The sequence below is a fragment of the Mytilus galloprovincialis genome, chromosome 4 (genome assembly GCF_965363235.1).
Source record: "Mytilus galloprovincialis chromosome 4, xbMytGall1.hap1.1, whole genome shotgun sequence".
Lineage (NCBI taxonomy): Eukaryota > Metazoa > Mollusca > Bivalvia > Mytilida > Mytilidae > Mytilus > Mytilus galloprovincialis.
Window position 1 is genome coordinate 28,771,263 of NC_134841.1, and position 23,034 is coordinate 28,794,296.

General features: G+C 30.7%; 1 protein-coding gene across 1 annotated transcript; it reads right to left on the reverse strand.

The window, feature by feature from the left end:
• Positions 1–123: 123 nt before the first annotated feature.
• On the reverse strand, positions 124–22,781 carry LOC143071795 (cell division cycle protein 23 homolog). The gene is made up of 14 exons (XM_076246379.1): positions 22,623–22,781; positions 21,288–21,360; positions 17,141–17,321; positions 15,380–15,479; positions 13,001–13,133; positions 10,475–10,652; positions 9,752–9,849; positions 8,975–9,056; positions 8,407–8,571; positions 5,521–5,629; positions 4,505–4,642; positions 2,462–2,540; positions 720–836; positions 124–334 (listed from the first exon to the last, which is right to left on the reverse strand). Exons 1-14 carry the CDS (start codon positions 22,739–22,741, stop codon positions 143–145), a joined length of 1,764 nt encoding a protein of 587 aa, XP_076102494.1. The 5' UTR covers positions 22,742–22,781; the 3' UTR covers positions 124–142.
• Positions 22,782–23,034: the final 253 nt, after the last annotated feature.

The following is a 23,034-nucleotide window of genomic DNA, read 5'->3' on the forward strand; positions in this document are numbered from 1 at the left end:
AACAAGAATTGCCAGGTGTGAATCTAAGATTTACAGGTGATAATGAACTAATTGATGTGTGATCTTTATTCTAACAAGAATCGCCAGGTGTGAATCTAAGATTTACAGGTGATAATGAACTAATTGGTGTGTAATCTTTATTCTAACAAGAATCACCAGGTGTGAATCTAAGATTTACAGGTGATAATGAACTAATTGGTGTGTGGTCTGCTCCATGGAATCTCTCTGTTGTTATAGAACCACAACTGTCATCCATTCTAATGTCCGATATTGTTTCTTTCTTTGATCTAAGGTCCTGTATATTACGTAGAATCACTTTAGCCTCTTCTCTTGTCTGTTTGAAACATAAAAACAAAGTATTTAAAAATCATTAAACTACGGAACATCAGATATTAAATATTTATTAATTTAATGTTAAATAAATGTGTTCGTGTTGATTATATAGCAGTGCAAGTTTATAAGAAACAAATGAATGTTGTTTGCTCAACATCCTTTTAGAAATAGACTGATTACCTAGTATTATAACATTATTTTTGCTTTTCGTAAGCAACACAAGGATTGTCACTAGTGGTGCAGGAACTGCCTGCCCTTCTATTCAAACACTTTTAAGTTCTAATTTGAAATAGACTTAACAGTATCAAAATTCAAGCACTGCATTACCTTATACAAGGTTCTATGAAATTCACTATATAATGTCAGTGTTAACCACATATGCTTACCTCCTGAAATTCTGTGCATTTCTGGGCTGCAGCATATGCTTCATCTAGTTGACCTTGAGCAAAGTTAAAATTGGCTAGATATTTATAAGCTTGGCTTAAATCCTCAGGGTTAAATATCTGAAATACATAAATACAGAGTATCAACTACAGAGAATGAAGCTATTAACAATATAATTTTGAAGAAACAGCATAACTTTTATCACTGTATGTATTTAGTTTCACTAAATCTGAAGATGGTGATTCTGTCAATCAGTGAGCAAAACCCTTTAATGCTTTAATGTTTGAACAATTATTTAGGGTACAATTTCAAAACAAGAGTGGATATGTTAAGTGCCTCCTTTACTGCCCATTGATTTTATGAAAAAAGTCTTAAAGGTGAAGGCTAAAAGTATCACATCAACTTAACATTTTTAATGATCTATGAGATTGAAGTCAAGGTCAAATAAATCCTGTTTGACAGACATATACACTTTATAATTTTTTATAAACACTAAATATAGTTAACCTTTTGCTTATGGTAATTGAACAACAGACCAAAACACACAAACTTAACATGACCAATGAACCATGAAAATCAGATACATACCCTTTGTCTGTTAGTCTCATTAACATATTCTGTATAAGATTTGACCAATCACTTATACTTACCCCTTGTCTGTTAGCCTCATTAACATATTCTGTATAAGATTTGACCAATCACTGATACCTACCCCTTGTCTGTTAGCCTCATTAACATATTCTGTATAAGATTTGACCAATCACTTATACGTAACCCTTGTCTATTATCCTCATTAACATATTCTGTATAAGATTTGACCAATCACTGATATGACCCCTTGTCTGTTAGATTAGCATATTCTGTATAAGATTTGACCAATCATTGTTACTTACCCCTTGTCTTTTAGCCTCATTAACATATTCTGTATAAGATTTGACCAATCACTGATATGTACCCCTTGTCTGTTGGATTAACATATTCTGTATAAGATTTGACCAATCACTGATACCTACCCCTTGTCTGTTAGTCTCATTAACATATTCTGTATAAGATATGACCAATCACTAATACATACCCCTTTTCTGTTAGTCTCATTAACATATTCTGTATAAGATTTGACAAATCATTAATACTTCTTGTCTGTAAGCCTCATTAACATATTCTGTATAAAAAGGGGAGGTATCTTACACTCATTTTACCAATCACTGATACTTACTCCTTGTCTGTTAGCCTCATTAACATATTCTGTATAAAAAGGTCCGAGACCACAATTATTTCGTAGTGCATTTCTTTTAGAACATAAATGAAAATAAAAAAAATCCCACCTGCGCTTTCTCAAAGAAACTTTTACAGTGTGTTGTACTACTTTTGGGACAAATTATATCAAAATTATAGAAAACTTTATCATCTCTAACTCAAAATATGGACAATTTTATGTTTAGGGCGTCTTGAAATCTTTTGACAGCTTCCGTAGTGCTAATTTTAAACATTTTTCAGCTGGACCAATCACTACTTTCCTTTAAAATTCTGGACCCCAATTTTTTTACAGTGTAATTTCACCCCCCCCCCCTTACTTGCAATTTGAGGCATTAAACATGGAGAAATAAATTTGGAAGGGGTATAAAAATTAATGGCAAGTAACCCACTGACAACCCTAGGGACTATATTCGTTAACAACGAAAATCAAGGGATGGACCAAAAGGGGAGGTATCTTACATTCATTTTACCAATCACTGATACTTACTCCTTGTCTGTTAGCCTCATTAACATATTCTGTATAAGCAGCAGCAGCATGTGTTTCTTCTGATAATCTCTCATGAAGTCTATATTTATAAAAAAAAAAAAAAGTAAAGATTAAAGAAAATCTAATTAAATGCCACATAATCTTTTGCCTTTTTCTTCAAATCAGTAACTAGTTCACTAAATTACTGATATGTTGCAATAGTTATATCCTTCAAGTGGCATCAGCTAAGATTTTGACCAAATAATTGAAAAAAATTGAATATGTTCTTATTTTCAAACATTTATAAGGAAAATTGAATAATAATTCACTGAACGAAGTCAGGTTGGTTAAAATGTGGAAAAAATTTGCTCAAAACTTTGCTGATACATTTCTGTCTTGAAAATCATTAATCTGAACATATTTTGATCCGTATGCATACAATCCATGATTTGACATCAGTAATAAACCTATTGTTTATGTGCTCAGCATTAACAGTAATAGTATATATAATGAAAAAGTGAAAAAAGATAAACTACGAAAGCCTAATAGAAAGACCAAATTTATTGACTGACTTGGCTGCCAAATTTATCTTTACTTTTTTACTTTATTTTTTTATCGATCATTTAAGATCAAGTTGAAGGAAAATCTTAAAATACTTAGTCATGATCTTATCTCCTCCTGCACAGTATGTTGATACTGTATAATGATTCTTATTGTTTTGAATAAGTTATAGTTTCAGTTCAGTCTATTCTATACTCTTTTATTTGGTTAATGTTTTAGCGCCATTTTACGTAACAATAGGCCCACAACTTCATCACTTGTCGATGTCTCTTATGTATATCATTGACTCCAAGGAAAACACTGAACACTTCTTTGAGTTTATAACCATTACTTGCCTTTATTATCTACACGTTCCAAACACCATACAATGTTAAGTTATTCCATTGGTAACAATGAGTCTGTATGAATAGTTGTCTCATTAGCAATCATACCCCATCTTCTTATCTTTATATATAATGATTGTTATCCTGAATAACAGTGTTGCTGTGAAATTTGAAAACAGTATCAATGGATAACAACAGAGAAAAGACAGTTAAGGTGGTACATAACACTGCAGGGAGATAACTTTGTAAAAATCAGCTAAACGTTTTTTTAAGCTTCTTGATGATCAAAATTTGTGTTTGTCAAACTGCTATATATCCAATGAAAATTTTCAGATAAAGTGTGTTGTTTACGTTTTTTGAAATTCTTATAGTCTTATCAAAGGGTCAAATTAAACATTTTTTCAAAATTTTAATGAGAATTAAACGAAACAAATTAATTTTAGTCAAGGTGATTGGTACCACCTTAAGGAATAACAAGAATGTGTCCACAGTACACGGATGCCCCACTCGCACTATCATTTTCTATGTTTAAAGGACTGTGAAATTGGAATAAATTCTCTAATTTGGCATTAAAATTAGAATGATTTTATCAAAGGGAACATGTATACTAAGTTTCAAGTTGATTGGACTTCTACTTTATCAAAAACTACCTTGACCAAAAACTTTAACCTGAAATTTGCACTATCATTTTCTATGTTCAGTGAACCGTAAAATTGGGGTCAAAACTCTAATTTGGCATTTAAATTAGAAAGATCATATCATAGGGCACATGTATACTAAGTTTCAAGTTGATTGGACTTCAACTTCATCAAAAACTACCTTGACCAAAAACTTTAACCTGAAGCCAAAAACTTTAACCTGAAATTTGCACTATCATTTTCTATGTTCAGTGAACCGTAAAATTGGGGTCAAAACTCTAATTTGGCATTTAAATTAGAAAGATCATATCATAGGGCACATGTATACTAAGTTTCAAGTTGATTGGACTTCAACTTCATCAAAAACTACCTTGACCAAAAACTTTAACCTGAAGCGGGACAGACGGACGAACGGACGAACGGACGAACGAACAGACGGACGAACGGACGCACAGACCAGAAAACATAATGCCCCTCTACTATCGTAGGTGGGAAATAAAAAACACATATATCTATTTTTCAATTTTTGACAATGTACTGACTTTGCTAATTTTATGATAGCCATTCCTTCTACATCGCCAATACTATGGGCTTTTCTAAAACATTTTTTAGCCTCCTGTAATCTTTCTAATTTCTCATAAGACTCTCCAAGTGCTACAACCATTCTTGAATCGTTAGGTCTGAAAATATAAAAGATTAATTTACTCAAAGAAATACTGAAGTAGCTTAATGTCTTTAAAAAACTCGGAAAAAAATACTCAATATCTCTGACACAAGTAAGTTTATTTAAATCTGTACTAGGATTTTTTTTGAAACTGTAGTCTACTAGAGAGGTGTGATCTTTTGCAGCATGCTGTAGGCCTCACTGTGACTTAATATGAAGAACTGCAATAAAAGCAGTTTCTTTGCTATGGTTTTTGCTGGAAAAGAAAACTCAATATCTCTGACACAAGGAACTCTATCTATTTAAATCTGTACTAGAGACTTCTTTGAAAATGTAGAGAGGTGTGATCTTTTGCAACATACTGGAGGCCTCACTGTGACTTTGATATGAAGAACTGCAATAAAAGCTTTGGTTTTTGTCAAGTGTATGCAGATTCTTTTTGTCATAAATAAGTGACCAATTTTGTCTTTTCCATTTTATTGCATTATGAATTGACATTCAAACTACATGGTAGCACGCAGTTGTCAATATTTGTTTTATAGATGCAGGAAACTCCTTAAGTAGTTCAAAAATGCCCTATTAGAATGACCTATGTTTGACAAAGTTAATTATAGTCTTAAAAAAAATCAACTAAATGTTAAAGAAGCAGATGACGGAATGAAGGATAAAAAATTATTGCTTAAACTAAAAGAAAGAACAAAAACAGTTGACAAGTTTATGATAGAGAAAAATCAGACTGTCCCTTTGTATTCAGCTGATTAGCATCAACACTGTCATTACTACCAACAAGCTACTTTTTCCTCACTTTATCTGAAATAATGTTTCCATTTATCTTATTCAAGAAACAAACTCCTAGATCTGCAAACTTTATAGGTTGATTATCATCATAAATACCTCAGCTGTTGAGCTTGTCTGTAATAATATAAACAATAATGATACATCTTCAGAATTTCATATGTCTGTCCTAATCCGTACCAGGCTCTATAATCCCTCCTGTTAACCTCTGAAATAAAATAAATGATACATCTTTAGAGATTCATATGTCTGTCCTAATCCGTACCAGGCTCTATAATCCCTCCTGTTAACCTCTAAAATGAATGATACATCTTTAGAGTTTAATATGTCTGTCCTAAATCCGTACCAGGCTCTATAATCTCTTCTGTTTACCTCTGTAATAATATAAACAATAATGATACATCGTCAGAATTTCATATGTCTGTCCTAATCCGTACCAGGCTCTATAATCCCTCCTGTTAACCTCTAAAATAAATGATACATCTTTAGAGTTTAATATGTCTGTCCTAAATCCGTACCAGGCTCTATAATCCCTTCTGTTTACCTCTGAAATAATATAAACAATAATGATACATCTTCAGAATTTCATATGTCTGTCCTAATCCGTACCAGGCTCTATAATCCCTCCTGTTTACCTCTGTAATAATATAAACAATAATGATACATCTTCAAAATTTCATATGTCTGTCCTAATCCGTACCAGGCTCTATAATCCCTTCTGTTTACCTCTGAAATAATATAAACAATAATGATACATCTTCAGAATTTCATATGTCTGTCCTAATCCGTACCAGGCTCTATAATCCCTCCTGTTTACCTCTGTAATAATATAAACAATAATGATACATCTTCAGAATTTCATATGTCTGTCCAAATCTGTACCAGGCTCTATAATCCCTCCTGTTTACCTCTGTAATAATATAAACAATAATGATACATCTTCAGAATTTCATATGTCTGTCCTAATCCGTACCAGGCTCTATAATCTCTTCTGTTTACCTCTGTAATAATATAAACAATAATGATACATCTTCAGAATTTCATATGTCTGTCCTAATCCCTACCAGGCACTATAATCCCTTCTGTTTACCTCTGTAATACTATAAACAATAATGACCAATTTTCAAAATTACTTTCTGTTCCATGGCTTTCAAAATGGTCCTTTTTCAGTTATAACTTATAAAATTACTAGTGTACATAAGGGAACTGCCAATTTGCACACTTAGAAATGGTATGTAAGCTGGCAATGTCTATACTGGTATAATAGAGAATTACACATTATGAGTTGGTTTTAATCTTATTACATATATTTAACAGTTGACAATATATGTTACACTTGTTATAACCCTATTGATCTTGTCCTATTTTCCTGGTATGTGACAACACAGAATAAAACTTATTACTAAGTACTTACATGAGCAACACAACGGCTGCCATACGTGGAACAGGAACTGCTAACCCTTTTGTAAGCACCCTGGATCACCCTGGTTTTTGGTGGGGTTGCAGTCTTTAGTTTTCCATGTTGTGTTTTGTTTACTGTTGTGTGTATTTTGGTTGTGTTTCCTTTTTCACCATAGTGTTGTCAGTTTGCCATCAACTTATAGTCCACCTCTTTCTTTTATAGATATTGCAAAATGTATAAGTTATCTATGTTCATATCTATAGATAAATATATATCCAGACCATACGAGTATTTGGACCGTACGCGTACGGTCCAGCTGACCATACATGTTTTGGGATCATATGGGTTAAATGTTAACAAACATTTATCAAAATCTTTATTTTTAATTATACAAATTGTTATTATTACAATTAGATGGATAAAGTGAATAAGCGAACAATTAAAATTAAATATTAAATTTTGTTTAATTTTATATCCGTGAATCCTATTTTGTTACTCTGGCCCAAGATGACACTTGCTTCCACAAGGAACGTCATATATTTTTAACATTAACATGTTTTGTTCATGCATGTTCCTTTGCATATGCATTTTTTGTAAAGTTCCTAAATATTCTAAAACAATTGTCCTTCCACATTATGTTTACTTCCGATAACTTCAATTTCAATGAGCATACTGGGCTGTAATTAATGAATTACTGACATGCTAAGTACAGGAGATTAACAGATTAAATAAGCCTGATTTTTTACAAATAGTTAAAATATTAAGTTTTTATTTCAATAACTATTCAACTTTTTATGTTAATTTGAGATATAAGTTATGTTGATCTGTTATATACATTTGTATCTAATAAACTTGACCAAATTCTTAATATTAGTCAGACCGTACGCGTACGGTCCGACCGTATGCGTATATTGAAAAAGTACGCATACGGTCCAGATCGTACGCGTACGGTCCAAATACTCATACGGTCTGGAACATAATAACACCTTGGAGTATATGTGTTAAAATACCCATATCTACTGATATGAATGTAGATAATGAATTTTTTCCAAATCTGGTGATTTTTAGGGAAATTTAAGAACAAGGTGGTATGTGAAAGCTACAGGCTGTCTAGGCAAGTTTTCGTTCATTGACGATGTGGTATTTAAAGGATGCATCTACTAAAAATGAATCCAAATAATCTGCATAATAAGATAAACTCATTAGTGGATTACATTATTCAAATGATGCATATACTAAAATGAAAGCCAATAATCCGCATAATACATATTAAATTGCTGACATTATGGAAAATCTACAGAATTCAAATTTTTACAAGGAACAAATAGGGAACTAAGAAAAGGGTGCATGAAGTTCCTTTGGTAATGGACAGTAAAGTCCAGCTATATGGGTTAGCATCACCCGGGGCTATGTATTTTTTTTAAAGATGTGTGTTAGCCGATCAAAAACCAAGAAATATACTAAGCTGGGGATAAGCATTATACACACCTATAGAACTATACATATTCATAACCTACAGTTTGTATGTAATCCTGCAAATTATCATGTTTTGGTACGATAGAAAACTACATATATATACACACCTATTGCCTGTCTGTAAGCCTGTAATGCAGCCGAAGTATTTTTTAATTCCATAAATTCATGTCCCATTAATGTCCATGCTGACAGATAATGAGGATTTAGTTTTAATGCTCTCTGGAAATACATCACAGCTTTCTCATGTTGTTGTCTTAATGAATAATAATTTCCTGAAATGGCAACAAGTACACGTATTAACTATAAAATGTCTTGACTATGGTAAAATTAAATCCTAAATAAACTTCATTTGAACATTGGTGGATAGTTGTCTTATTGGCAATCATACCATATCTCCTTATTTTTATGGTAAGGTCAAATACCAAATACACTCGAGTCCTTTTTCTTATATTTTTTTTTCTCTCTCTCAATAATTTTACTGTGAAATGTCCTATCAAAATGTACAATTATAAAGTATATAAACACTTTGTATATCTAAAGACATCATATGCATATACATTTAAGTTGTCAATAGAAAATTAAATATTCAGGGGAAGCATAAAACATCTTGGAATTAGAGAGAAAATAAGTTATAAACTTTAGCCTATTTTTACTTGGACTAACATATTTAGATACCTATAACACAACATGTTTCCACTCTGTATTTATCAATATCACAGCATCTATGTGCTAAATGTGCAAGGTCTGCTCTCATCTCCTGTTATAACAAAAAGTTAGAAACCTTACAGATGATACAGAGAACACATTTATATGAGTTTGACATCTTTATTTGTCTTTTCTTTTAGCATTTTGATGTACAAAATTTTTACATTTTCATTAATTCTATGTTTTCTATTTATCTTGAAAATTAATTAATATCAAACCAGAATAATGTAGTCAGAATAGGCCTGACTTTCATCTACTGGTAGGTAGCGCAGCATTGTTATCACAAATGTTGGCTTAATCTGCCAAGGGTGGAGAGGAGGGGACTGGATGATAACCCTTGGCTAGCAAAGATGGTAAAGCAGTAGTTAAACAAAGAAAATGAGGCATATGTCCAACAGAAACTTCAAAACATGTTGCTAGACCATCTGGCTTACAGACTGATTGATTGGTTGGTGCTTGCTTTACACGGCATGAGCACAAAAAGGCTATATCGCGACGAGAAAATTATCAATAAACAACTGATTATTCAGTAATAGTGAAGCTACTATTTTAAGCAATTGAACTTAAACTAAGGATCATATTGCTTCATTCGCCAGTGCATACTGTCAACATATTGAAATTTTATAATGTTGATCAGATGAGGAATTTCTGCAACAAATTCAAGAATTTATTTGCATATTTTGTTTGTTTTTCTATGATGGATTAAAAATGTTTATCAACTAATGTATATACACTGTTGTAACCTACCTTTATATAGAGTAGATTTGAGTAGGTGTCCATGTTTTCTAATCTATATGGATCTAATTCTTGTAATTCGGCAAATGCAGTCACTGACATATCAATCTCTACAAAATTAAGAACAAGTTACATTGAATGTAATGAATGATTATAACCATGCCATGGCTTACTATTTATACTCCTCTTAATGTAATATAATATCATGATTTTGATTGTTTTAAACCAGACTGTTACATGAACTAAGTGGAGAATTTCTTATTTTATCAAAATATTTATATGTCCTTTTTTCTTTGTGTAATAAGTTATTCAGTTTAAGACCTGTATGTAATTCTTTCGGCACCGTTTTCTAATTAACACCAAAATAAGTTCTATAGTAATAGCCTGTACTAATATCATATATATATATAAATATAATATATTGAACTGTTAAATACAGCTAGCTCCTAAATACCCACTCTGCCAGCTAGTCTTCCTTTAATCAATTACTGTAGAAACATTAATATTTCTGGGTTTAAAATTTCATGGTTTTGTGTCTATAAGATTCATGGGAATTTAATTTCTGGTTTCAAGAAAATGGAAGTGGTATTATATGTAGGTTAAATTTTCTTGGGGTTTTAATTTTGTGGATATATTCGTTCCACGAAATAAACGAATTTAAATCCTCCATGAAAATTGTTGCTTTTTAGTATGTTCAAGGGATGCATATCATGAAAATATTTGAATATGTATTACCTCTCATATTATGATAAACTACAGCCATCTGGGATACAATGTATGTACTTTTACTAAATCCTCCATCTACAAGACCTTGATAAATTTTAAGGGCTTCTTCATTTAGCTGTAATTCTAAGTACATGTGTCCTAAGAATAGATTCTTCATCCAATGGTTGGGTAATGATAATGACAACAACTGTAATGAACAAATAAAATGTATAAAAAGAATTGTTAATGGATGTCTGACCTTTTTGTTATTTTGATAGTAAAATGCAAATGTTGATATTAAAAAAGCAATACTTTAGCATGTAAGTTATTCCAAATATTTTAAGTTTACTAATGAACAATGAATTAAGGTTAATAGCCAATTAATCTTCATGGAAATGAGATGTGCCAGCACTTGTACAATATCATTGACATACCACTAATGGTTCCCCATACAAATACATCGAACCCAACACCATCAGAAACAGCATGTCTCACATTTAGAATCCAGCAAGACAAAAAACAATTAATTGACCAACAACAAATTATTACTACAAGGGTACCATCAACCTTTTTACTTAATACTGAATTAATTTCATATTTTTAAAAGACAAATATGCATGAATAACTTACAAAAATTTGTACATTTCTTAACTGTGAACATTTACTATTAGAATTTTATACACATAAGTAAGTACATTTAAAGATTTTTTTACACATAAGTAAGTACATTTAAAGATTTTATACACATAAGTAAGTACATTTAAAGATTTTATACACATAAGTAAGTACATGTAAAGATTTTATACACATAAGTAAGTACATGTAAAGATGAATAGAATAAGTGTTTTGAGTAGGATTTAGCTATAATTTTCTTTAATATGCAGATTTTACAGCTTCAAATATTCATTTTCTATATATAGCAAGTTATCTCCTCATGTCAGTATATTTATATCATGTCTCTCTCGATAACGTCAACCTCTTTCCGATACTAACAAATACATGTATTATAAACAGCTCTTTGTCTGCTTGTAAATAAGACAGTTGACCTTCTGAGTTCATCTGTTATATACTTACAGTTTCTCTATCGGGTATGAGAACAGCCAGTTCTAAACATGCATCCCAGTTCATATAAATACTTACAGTTTCTTTATCAGGTATGAGAACAGCTAGTTCTAACCATGCACCCCAATGTAATGGTTCATATAAATACTTACAGTTTCTTTATCAGGTATGAGAACAGCTAGTTCTAACCATGCACCCTAATGTAATGGTTCATATAAATACTTACAGTTTCTTTATCAGGTATGAGAACAGCTAGTTCTAACCATGCACTCTAATGTAATGGTTCATATAAATACTTACAGTTTCTTTATCAGGTATGAGAACAGCTAGTTCTAACCATGCACCCTAATGTAATGGTTCATATAAATACTTACAGTTTCTTTATCAGGTATGAGAACAGCCAGTTCTAACCATGCACCCCAATGTAACGGTTCATAATTAATACTTACAGTTTCTTTATCAGGTATGAGAACAGCTAGTTCTAACCATGCACCCTAATGTAATGGTTCATATAAATACTTACAGTTTCTTTATCAGGTATGAGAACAGCTAGTTCTAACCATGCACCCCAATGCAATGGTTCATATAAATACTAACAGTTTCTTTATCAGGTATGAGAACAGCTAGTTCTAACCATGCACCCCAATGCAATGGTTCATATAAATACTAACAGTTTCTTTATCAGGTATGAGAACAGCTAGTTCTAAGTATGCACCCCAATGTAATGGTTCATAATAAATACTTACAGTTTCTTTATCAGGTATGAGAACAGCTAGTTCTAACCATGCACCCTAATGTAATGGTTCATATAAATACTTACAGTTTCTTTATCAGGTATGAGAACAGCCAGTTCTAACCACGAACCCAAATGTAATGGTTCATAATTAATACTTACAGTTTCTTTATCAGGTATGAAAACAGCCAGTTCTAACCATGAACCCCAATGTAAGGATTCATAATTAATACTTACAGTTTCTTTATCAGGTATGAGAACAGCCAGTTCTAACCATGCACCCCAATGTAATGGTTCATAATTAATACTGACAGTTTCTTTATCAGGTATGAGAACAGCTAGTTCTAACCATGAACCCCAATGTAATGGTTCATAATAAATACTTACAGTTTCTTTATCAGGTATGAGAACAGCTAGTTCTAACCATGCACCCTAATGTAATGGTTCATATAAATACTTACAGTTTCTTTATCAGGTATGAGAACAGCCAGTTCTAACCACGAACCCAAATGTAATGGTTCATAATTAATACTTACAGTTTCTTTATCAGGTATGAAAACAGCCAGTTCTAACCACGAACCCCAATGTAAGGGTTCATAATTAATACTTACAGTTTCTTTATCAGGTATGAGAACAGCCAGTTCTAATCATGCACCCCAATGTAATGGTTCATAATTAATACTGACAGTTTCTTTATCAGGTATGAGAACAGCTAGTTCTAACCATGAACCTCAATGTAATGGTTCATAATTAATACTTACAGTTTCTTTATCAGGTATGAGAACAGCCAGTTCTAACCATGCACCCCAATGTAATGGTTCATAATTAACTGCTTCTACCAACATTTCTAAAGCTTCTTTCAGTAAATCTAGCTTTTTCAAAACTATGCCATATCTACAAAAAAGATATGATACACAAAAAATCATCTTAACTTTACCTTATCTATTAGTCAATTTATGGTATGAATTGCATTTATATTCAGTAAAATGGTTCAATATAAACCTCTAGCCAACTCAAAACAGTATTCACTAAATAGTAATTTTGTTTCTATTATAAGGTGTTCAAATCATTCTGTGCAAGGAGAATATACATGTAAAGCAGGAAAATGACATTTATTTTGGGTCACATATAATTCTCTTCATTTGAACTAGATTTTTTCATCATATAAAACAAAATTTGATTGATAAGATTTATTTTTGGTGTTAAACACTTTTTAGTGTGCACAACTGACTTTATCACAGTGACCAGTGTTTATTGGTGGAGGAAGCTTGAGTACCTAGAGAGAAGCACTGGTCAACTGAATCAGAGATGAACATACAATGTCAGAAGCTAGGTTCAAACTCACAATGCCAGTGTTGCGATTGTGTGTTCATTGTAAATTAACTATTTGGACTACTCTATCAGTAAAGCTTATCAATAATTTTCAAGTATGAAGCTAAATATACGAAGTATGTCCAGTGCACGATGTTTTGTCGATATTGTCAACATCACAATGTCAACTTTATAGTGTCGTTATTGTGTTAACATTGTATCCTATCTTTATGTTCTGTACCTTTGTCACATCGTATATTCGTGATGTTAACAATTCGTGTCAACATCGTGTTAATGTTGTATATCGACTCTATAACTTTCCGTTTAAATCGTTGACATCGTATACATCGTGATGTTGACAATTTCGTTTTTACATTGTCAACATTGTATAAATGTTGTGAACCAAGTCTTATAATCTTTGTGTTTACATCGTTCATATCGTATACATTGTGATGTTAACAATATCGTGTCAACATCGTGTTTATGTTGAATATAGAGTCCATACCGTTCTGTTTACATCGTTCACATCGTATACATCGTGATGTTGACAATATAGTTTTTACATCGTCAACATCGTATTGACGTTGTGAACCAAGTCTTTACCTTTGTGTTTACATCGTTCACATCGTATACATCGCAATGTTGACAATATCGTGTCAACATCGTGTTTATGTTGTATATCGACTCTATAACTTTCTGTTTACATCGTTAACATCGTTTATATTGTGATGTTTGAATATTGTTTATACATCATTTACATCATCAACATCGTATAAATAATGTGTACCAAATCTATACCTTTGTATTTACATCGTTCACATGATATACATTGTGATGTTGACAATATCAATAAAATGTTTTTTTATTCATTCATATAATAGTTATTCAATGAAGTTTGTCGACTACATATATACAGTTTGCATTTTTATGTTTTTTTTTAACAACAAATATTTTAATTAAATGTGATGTTATAGCTCTAATTTGACACAAAATAGTGTCAACATAGTTTATATGGCGATGTAAACACAAAATCTTTTTAACGTTGTATACATAACGATGTTTACGATGTCAACGATGTAAACAATATATAAGAGTTAAGACAATGTAAACGATGTACACACACTATCGTGTAAACATTGTATACATCGCGATGATAACGATGTCAACGATGTAAACAATATAAAAGAGTTCAAACAATGTATACGATGTTGTGTCACAACATCGTGTTAACATTGTATACATTGCGATGTTAACGATGTCGACGATGTAAACAATATATAAGGGTGCAAATAATTTATACGATGCTGACACAACATCGTGTTGACATTGTATACATCGCGATATTAATGTCAACGATGTAAACAATATATAAAGGTTGAAACAATGTATACAATGTTGACACAACATCTTGTTAACATTGTATAAATCGCAATGTAAACAATGTAAACACAATATATTTTCTAGATTGTATACATCGCGATGTTAACAATGTCAACGATGTAAACAATATATAAGGGTTCAAACAATGTAAACAATGTTGACACAATATCGTGTTAACATTGTAGATATTGCGATGTCTACAATATTGATTAATCATCGTGCACTGGACATGAATGAAATATACATCATTTTATACCACATAATTCACTTTCCCATTTAGTAAAAGGGTCCTCTTTCAGAAACCAAGTAACTTATTAACACATCTAATAAACATGACATTTCCCCTTTTTTTTTTTTTTTTTTTTGGGGGGGGGGGGGGGGGTCAAACAGCATCAATCTATCATTTCTATTCATTCTTGTGTTAATACTGTAAATGAGTATATACTTACAAATATAAACAAAATCCATCAAGTTCTTTCATAATGTATTTTTTACTTAGTTCTATTTTTAAAGTTTTCAAATGCTCATTTTCTAGGTGATCAGGAGGACCTATCAAAATAGAAAAAAGATGATATATTGTATCAAAAAGTGTTCATGATTTGCATTAGACTAAATTATAATGACTAAATACAATCTTACAGTCACAGACGTCAAGGTCTATCTTCATCTTCCAGCTACATTGACAAGCTGTATATTACAGCTACATTATCTAACTTTATCTTAAAGTCACATTGTCTAACTTTATCTGTTAGTTGCATTGTCTAAGATAGTCTTATTTATTGGCATGCAGCTTTTTCTTCCAGACCTAACATCACACTGTATAATAGCTACATCAAATAGCTGCATTGTATAGCTTTATCAAACAGCAAGATGGTATAGCATTATATTTCAGCCACATTCTCAAGTCTTATCTTACAGTCTCAGTGTCTATTTTTATCTTACAGCCACTTTGTATAGCTTTATCTTTCAGCAACATTGTATAGCTTTATTTTACAGTGCATGGTATAGCTTTTATCTACAGCCACACTGTCTAGCTTTATCTTTCAGCAACATAGCATAGCTTTATTTTACAGTGCATGGTATAGCTTTTATCTACAACCATGCTGTCTAGCTTTATTTTTCAGCATAACTATCTAGGTTTTTCTTACATCCACAGTAGAAAGTCATATACAAAATACTGCATATACAGTTAACTCTTGTTGTCTCGAACTCAGTTGACTCGAAATTTCGGATGAGTCGAAGTTTTCACGTGGTCCCAAACTTTATTCCATACAAAAGTATGTAATTCGACTCCTGATGAGTCGAATTGGACGAGTCGAAATTTCGGTTGAGTCGAACTAAATTTACGGTCCCAAGGTTAACAAAAGCATTCAAAATTCATTTTTTATCTCGAACTAATACACATATGTCAAAACATGACCTCGGGGATTTAAATGGATTGAAGAGTTAATCTGACAATACATGTGTAATTAAATTTCCGGTCACTGACCACCGTATTGATTTATTACATGCTATTTCCAAGAGTGTTTACCTAAGATTATCTTTTATGGAATTTTTATTTATATAAAAAAATTAGTGATACATTGTTAATGTTCAAAAAGTATTTAAAATGTTTACAAAACAATTAATTTATGATTTACACTAATGAGCTTGGGTGTGTATAAAGTGAGGATTATGACTTCTGTTGATGATCACCTAAAAACTACTCAAACGGCGTCTTTAATATTGTTATATTTTCTTTTGAAAAGAAAGAGTGAGATAAAACAAAATCAATAGAAATCAGAATTTTCTTAAATTTCTTGTATCCAAGAATATACAAGTTTTTCAGCTATAACCGACCGGAATAATGAAACTATCGATTGGAAATTACTCTCTTTGAAAAGCCATAGGATTTTTTTTAATTGAAACAATTGAATAAGTAGAAATAATAAAAGACTGTGACATACAAATACATCGATCTGATACTAGAATATCGATCCCCTTGCCATATTCACCCGGATCTAAGCAAGAGTTGTGTCCCTTAGATTGTCGAACTTCCGGTGTTCGTTTGAGTCGAACTACGTGTATCTCAAAATATTTCTCTGGTCTGGCTGACTTCGACATAATGAGAGTCGACTGTAATATTATTATTTGAACGATAGGATAGGGATACAAAGGGTTCTTTTTTTTTTTGGTATAGAGAATTTATATCTAACAATATTAAGTCTAACCTATAGAGTCTGAAGCATTATCCACTTTTCTTTTTTCATCAGCCAGATAGCGTCCATACAGGTACAAAAAGTAGTTATTTGAACTACTGCATTCCTGTAAGAAGTATACTGCTCTGTCATATTCTTTCAGATCAAAATAACTTGAGGCCAAAGCGAACTTATCATACTCATCATAATAATCCTGTAAATATAACATAGCTTCAAATCATTCATTTATTCTGTAGACATTTTTAGACAAAGGTAAAATTATATTTTAACCAGGGTTGGTAAAAACCCAGGTTTTATGAGTATTGCCAAGCCCAGTGGGAAATACTGGGAAAAACCGGGTCTTACAGGGTTTTACTGGGTAATACTGGGTAATATGAATTACTGGCTTGAGTTTTAAAAAGGTTTATAGTGATCAAACACAAATGCAATAGATTTAAGATATATATAAACATAATTTTAGTTTTCTAGATTGATCAAACAGTGAAACTGTTAATTTATAGCAAAAAAACAAACCTGGTTTTTTTTCAAATGCATGTATATACAACTTATGTTAGAAACAACATGCAAGAAAAGATATTTTTAAATAATGTATATGTACATCAGTGATCACTATATATTATATAGCTTATTTTAAATAATGTATATGTATATCAGTGATCACTATATATTATATAGCTTATTTTAAATAATGTATATCAGACTTGGGGTCAATTACATTGGAATGTAATTAATTAAATTACACATTACATTGCAAAAATGGTCAATTACACTAATTACACATTATACAGTTTTTGAAATGTAATTAATTAAATTACACATTACATTGCAAAAATGGTCAATTACACTAATTACACATTACACAGTTTTTGAAATGTAATTAATTAAATTACAATTACTTTACTAAAGTAATTAATTAAATTACACATTACATTTCATCATAATATTTGTTAACTAATATTATACATGTATGTATAATGTATGTGTAAAATATTCATGTTAACATAGTTTAATCGTTGCATTTGATAATCATGAGTAATTTTAATGTTTTGTCATTTAGTCTGCATCTCTCTGGTCTGTACACTTTGACAGCCATTCTCAAAAGTATTTCTACAGGAGCTAATGTGGCATATATTGCTTGATTAGATTAGAACATGGAGGTATTATACTTCCATAATCAGTAGATTTGTTGAAGAGGAAATTAGTTCCTATTAACTTGCCAATACATTAAGGGGTATTTTGACATCTCAGAAATGAAGTTATTTAAATAAAACATAGCATGAATAAAGAAATTATAAATAAATTAAAAAAAAATCACTTAATTACTATTAAAAGATATGCTTGTCACAACATTGAAAATAATTTTTAGTACAAACAATGTATATAATGTCTATATCTTAGCAATATTTTGCTAATTAGATAAAATACATGTAACAGTGGCATTGCCCCTGGACATTTTAATCTGATTAATTGCTGTTTGTTTTTACAGCTGTTAATTTTTATCTCTATAATCCTTTTGTTTATACTAATTTGACAAAATGATTGTATGCAGTAAATTTAAATTCTAAATGAACCCTCATAAAGATTTTTCACACATTTTTTGTTTTTGTTTAACATGGTGATTTATTACTTTTCAATCTATTTAGTTAAAGATCTTTCTTAAAAACATTTGTATTTCAAATCATAAGACTATTCAGAAAAAAATTCTGTTGGTCAAATAAGTAATATAAAAACTTTAGAATAAATTACAGAAAGTATGTGATATCAATATTTGAAAAATAAATATAATTTTACAATTTATATTATTAAACATAAATCCTTATCATTAACACCATAAAAGTACATGTAATTGAAATGTAATTCAAAAGTAATTGAGCAATACAAGCTTTTTTCATTGTAATTAATTAAATTACCATTACAAGTAATTAAAAAAATGCTCAATTACACATTACATTCAATTACATGGAAAATTGTAATGCATTACACTTAATTACCATTACATTTTTAATTACCCCATCCCTGATGTATATGTACATCAGTGATCACTATATATTATATAGCTTATTTTAAATAATGTATATGTACATCAGTGATCACTATATAATATATAGCTAATTTTAAAATAATGTATATGTACATCAGTGATCACTATATATTATATAGCTTATTTTAAAATAATGTATATGTACATCAGTGATCACTATATATTATATAGCTTATTTTAAAATAATGTATATGTACATCAGTGATCATTATATATTAAAAAGCTTATTTTAAATAATGTATCTGTACATCAGTGATCACTATATATTAAAAAGCTTATTTTAAATAATGTATATGTACATCAGTGATCACTATATATTAAAAGGCTAATTTTAAATAATGTATATGTACATCAGTGATCACTATATATTATATAGCTTATTTTAAAATAATGTATATGTACATCAGTGATCACTATATATTATATAGCTTATTTTAAAATAATGTATATGTACATCAGTGATCACTATATAATATATAGCTTATTTTAAGTAAGTAATTATTCAGATTAGAACACCAATTTGTTTATGTAACAATAATCAGCCTTTTCAATTCTATAAGTGTTAATGACATGGGCGCATTGCATTTGCTCCATTTTTTTAAAAATCTAATCTTTCATTTGCGCCACAAGGTTATATTTCATTTGCGCAAAAATTAAATCTTCATTTGTGCCATTTCACAGGTAATAAAGGTAACATATAACGGAAAAGTTAAATATCCATTGCTGTATCGTGAATAATATTTGTTTCTACAGTATTTCTACAGGATAATTGTTCATACTCATTTCAATGATACAAAACGGAGGATTAGAATTATGAAGTGTTCACATGTTTGAGGTGTATAGATGCACATTGTTAGTTCAAAGACAGACAGAGAAAAATAAGTCTTTTTTTTAATATGATCACACAAACGGTGTATAGCTTATCATATGTATCATATTAAAAATCGTTTAGGTGTTCCATAAAACTTGCAAAGCTAGTCTAACAACTGATATGGACAGAATTATAACTTTACTATAGTGTATAATGCTTAGAACCTTCTCGAAATTTTACTCCTTTCTTAATATGTTCAAAGTAAAAGAACTGTGTGTGAAAATACCTTGTATGGTTTTATGATGACTGATTTCTTAGGAATATGTTTATTATGCAAACAAAAACTGTCTTTGTGATTAAAATTCTTTTTTTTTAAAGTCAATTTCTTATACTACTTACCTGCATTTACCTGTATTATTGGCGCAAATGAAAGGTTTTATTTTTGGCGCAAACGAAAGATTTTTTTGGCGCAAAAGCAAAGCTCCGAATGACATGAACCATGTGGGTGTTTTGTTTAGCAATACATGTATGATTGGGAAATCAAACAATTAAACTTACAATTCATTAAAACACTGCAGTAGAATGCATGTTTTTCAAAGTTTTGATTATTGAAATAATGCTAGGAAATTAACAATGTATCATAAAATGTGCAAATGTTGTATTCTGCCTACATAGAATTAGTGAAGAGAATTAAATTGAAATTTCAATCTTCTAAAAATGTCTCTTTATGGTTATCTGTATAAAAAGTATATATTTAGCTATAAAGCTATGATACTACAAGAAATCTGTACTATTTTGTGTTAAAATAAGCTAAAAATTTCATATTGCCCAGTATTGCCCAGTATTACCCATTTCTGGGAGTACTACCCAGCGCCTGGGTTTTCCCAGGAGGGTATTACTTTGCCAACCCTGATTTTAACACCTCTTTTCAGGTTTGATTTATATTTTGAATTAATGTATTAACCAAATGATATATATATATAGAAATTAGACCTGTATTTTTGACATTTATATATTGTACAATATCGTTAATAACCAAGGGAAATGATTCTATATATGTAAATGATATATTAGAACACTAAGATCATAAGTTCTTTTCCTGTGTGATATGTTTATATGCCTGTGGTGTTTGCATGGTTTTTATTTTTGAATATTACTTTTGTTCATGCAGGATATGGTTGACTGAACATATTTGATATTTGGTATATATATATATATATATATATATATATACATTATAATAAATATTCACATTATAAGTTTGTTTTTTGTTTCAATAACATATCCGTCTCTACTAAAACAAATACCTTAGGTTCCTGGAGAAGCAAGATTTGTTGGTAATCAACTGATGCATCTACTGCTGATGATAATTCTGCAGCCCTAAAATAAGATTCAAAATGTTTGTTGCTCTTTAAATAACTTAATACATAATAAATATAAAAGTACATGTATGCTGCCCTTTTTTTTACGTGTAAGTGGTATAAAATATAGTATCCCCAGGCCTAGATCTTGTTGAATACTTATAACAATCTTTGATCTTATCAAAATTGCCTTGCAAGTAAGTTAGTTAACTAGTATATACATTTTTAGAATATCTATCATGTCTATTTTATCCATACATGTATATCTTTAATACAAATAAATCTAAGAGATTTATTTTGTAACACTTGTTACTTGTAACAGCAAACATAATTATGTTTAAATTTAACAAATAACAATTTATAATTAGTGCACGAACTCTGAGAATGATTTTAATAACCAGTGAAGGATATCCCTGCTTCTGCATAGTGTGGCATTCCAACAATGACGTCATTATAAAATATGATGTAGGTTGGATATATTTAGAATATCTCGTCATACTGATTTTTTCCGATTGTAAAAGAAACGTAAAGAGTGTAAAGGAGAGCTCAAAATACGATAATTTTGCTAGAAACAGAGGGGAAAAAAGTGTTTAAAGTCAATCTATTCATTTGTGTGTTTCCTTCTCATCAATCTCAGTAAGATTTGTTGGGGGTTCTCCACACTATAAAAACAAAATGAATGATGTGAGGGAATGTCACTCTGGTCAACCCATAGGGGATTGACGGCTTGAAGCTGTCTTTCCCCAAAAACGATGGTCATACTGAGACAAGAAGAAGTAATGTGAATAACAGGGTGACTCTCTATATTGCTTTTGACAGTAGCATAGGGCAAAGTGATGGACTGGAAAACGACTTTCTCATCCCATTTGCCTGTTAGTGCTAGTGTGTCAGAGCCCTATATCACAGGCACTAGACTTTCTGTCAATAGTATAAACATATTGGCAATGGGAAGAAAATAGTGTCCATATATATTAACTCTTTTTTATATATATTGACACTATTTTCTTCCCATTGCCAATACTTTTATACTATTGACAGAATGTCTAGTGCCTGTGCCTATATTAAGCTGGAAAATGTCGTTCTCACAAAATCTGCCCCTCAGTTTTAGCTTTCATAGTTAAAAGGGAGATCTCTCTCTTTAAGTTTAAAGGTTTCAGAGGTTGGCAGGTATGATTTGGTTTTTAAAAACACTTACAGTCTTTGCATAGAACAAAATGTTATTTGTGTATTCTGTTGCTCATATTCTAATGACGACTACAGAAAGCTTTATAAAACCTTTACCATTTAGCACTATTAAGTAGTTTACGTCGTGAGCATTCTTTGTTTGCCCTGATTAAATCAGTTTTTATTTGTTTTAAATTTGGGAGCTCAAAAACATGGCAAGTCGAAAAATCCGCCATCCTATGAGAATAAATAAACTGGTTCCCTTTACTTTAACTGCTTGGCTCTGTTATCCGTATCATTATTATATGAGAAAACCAGCTTAAAAAAATAAAAAAGCAGATCAATCCCGGACAAAATCCGTTTTTTGGCTTTTTTTTATTAAGTTAAATATAAACTAGTATCTCAATTGTTTGTAAAACAATTGAAAGGTCTTTCCTGTAAAAGTGATGTTTTCGTAATGTTCTTTGTACGACCTTTCGTTTGATATACGACAAGCATACCTTCTGAAACTTTTCGCTTTTTACACTTA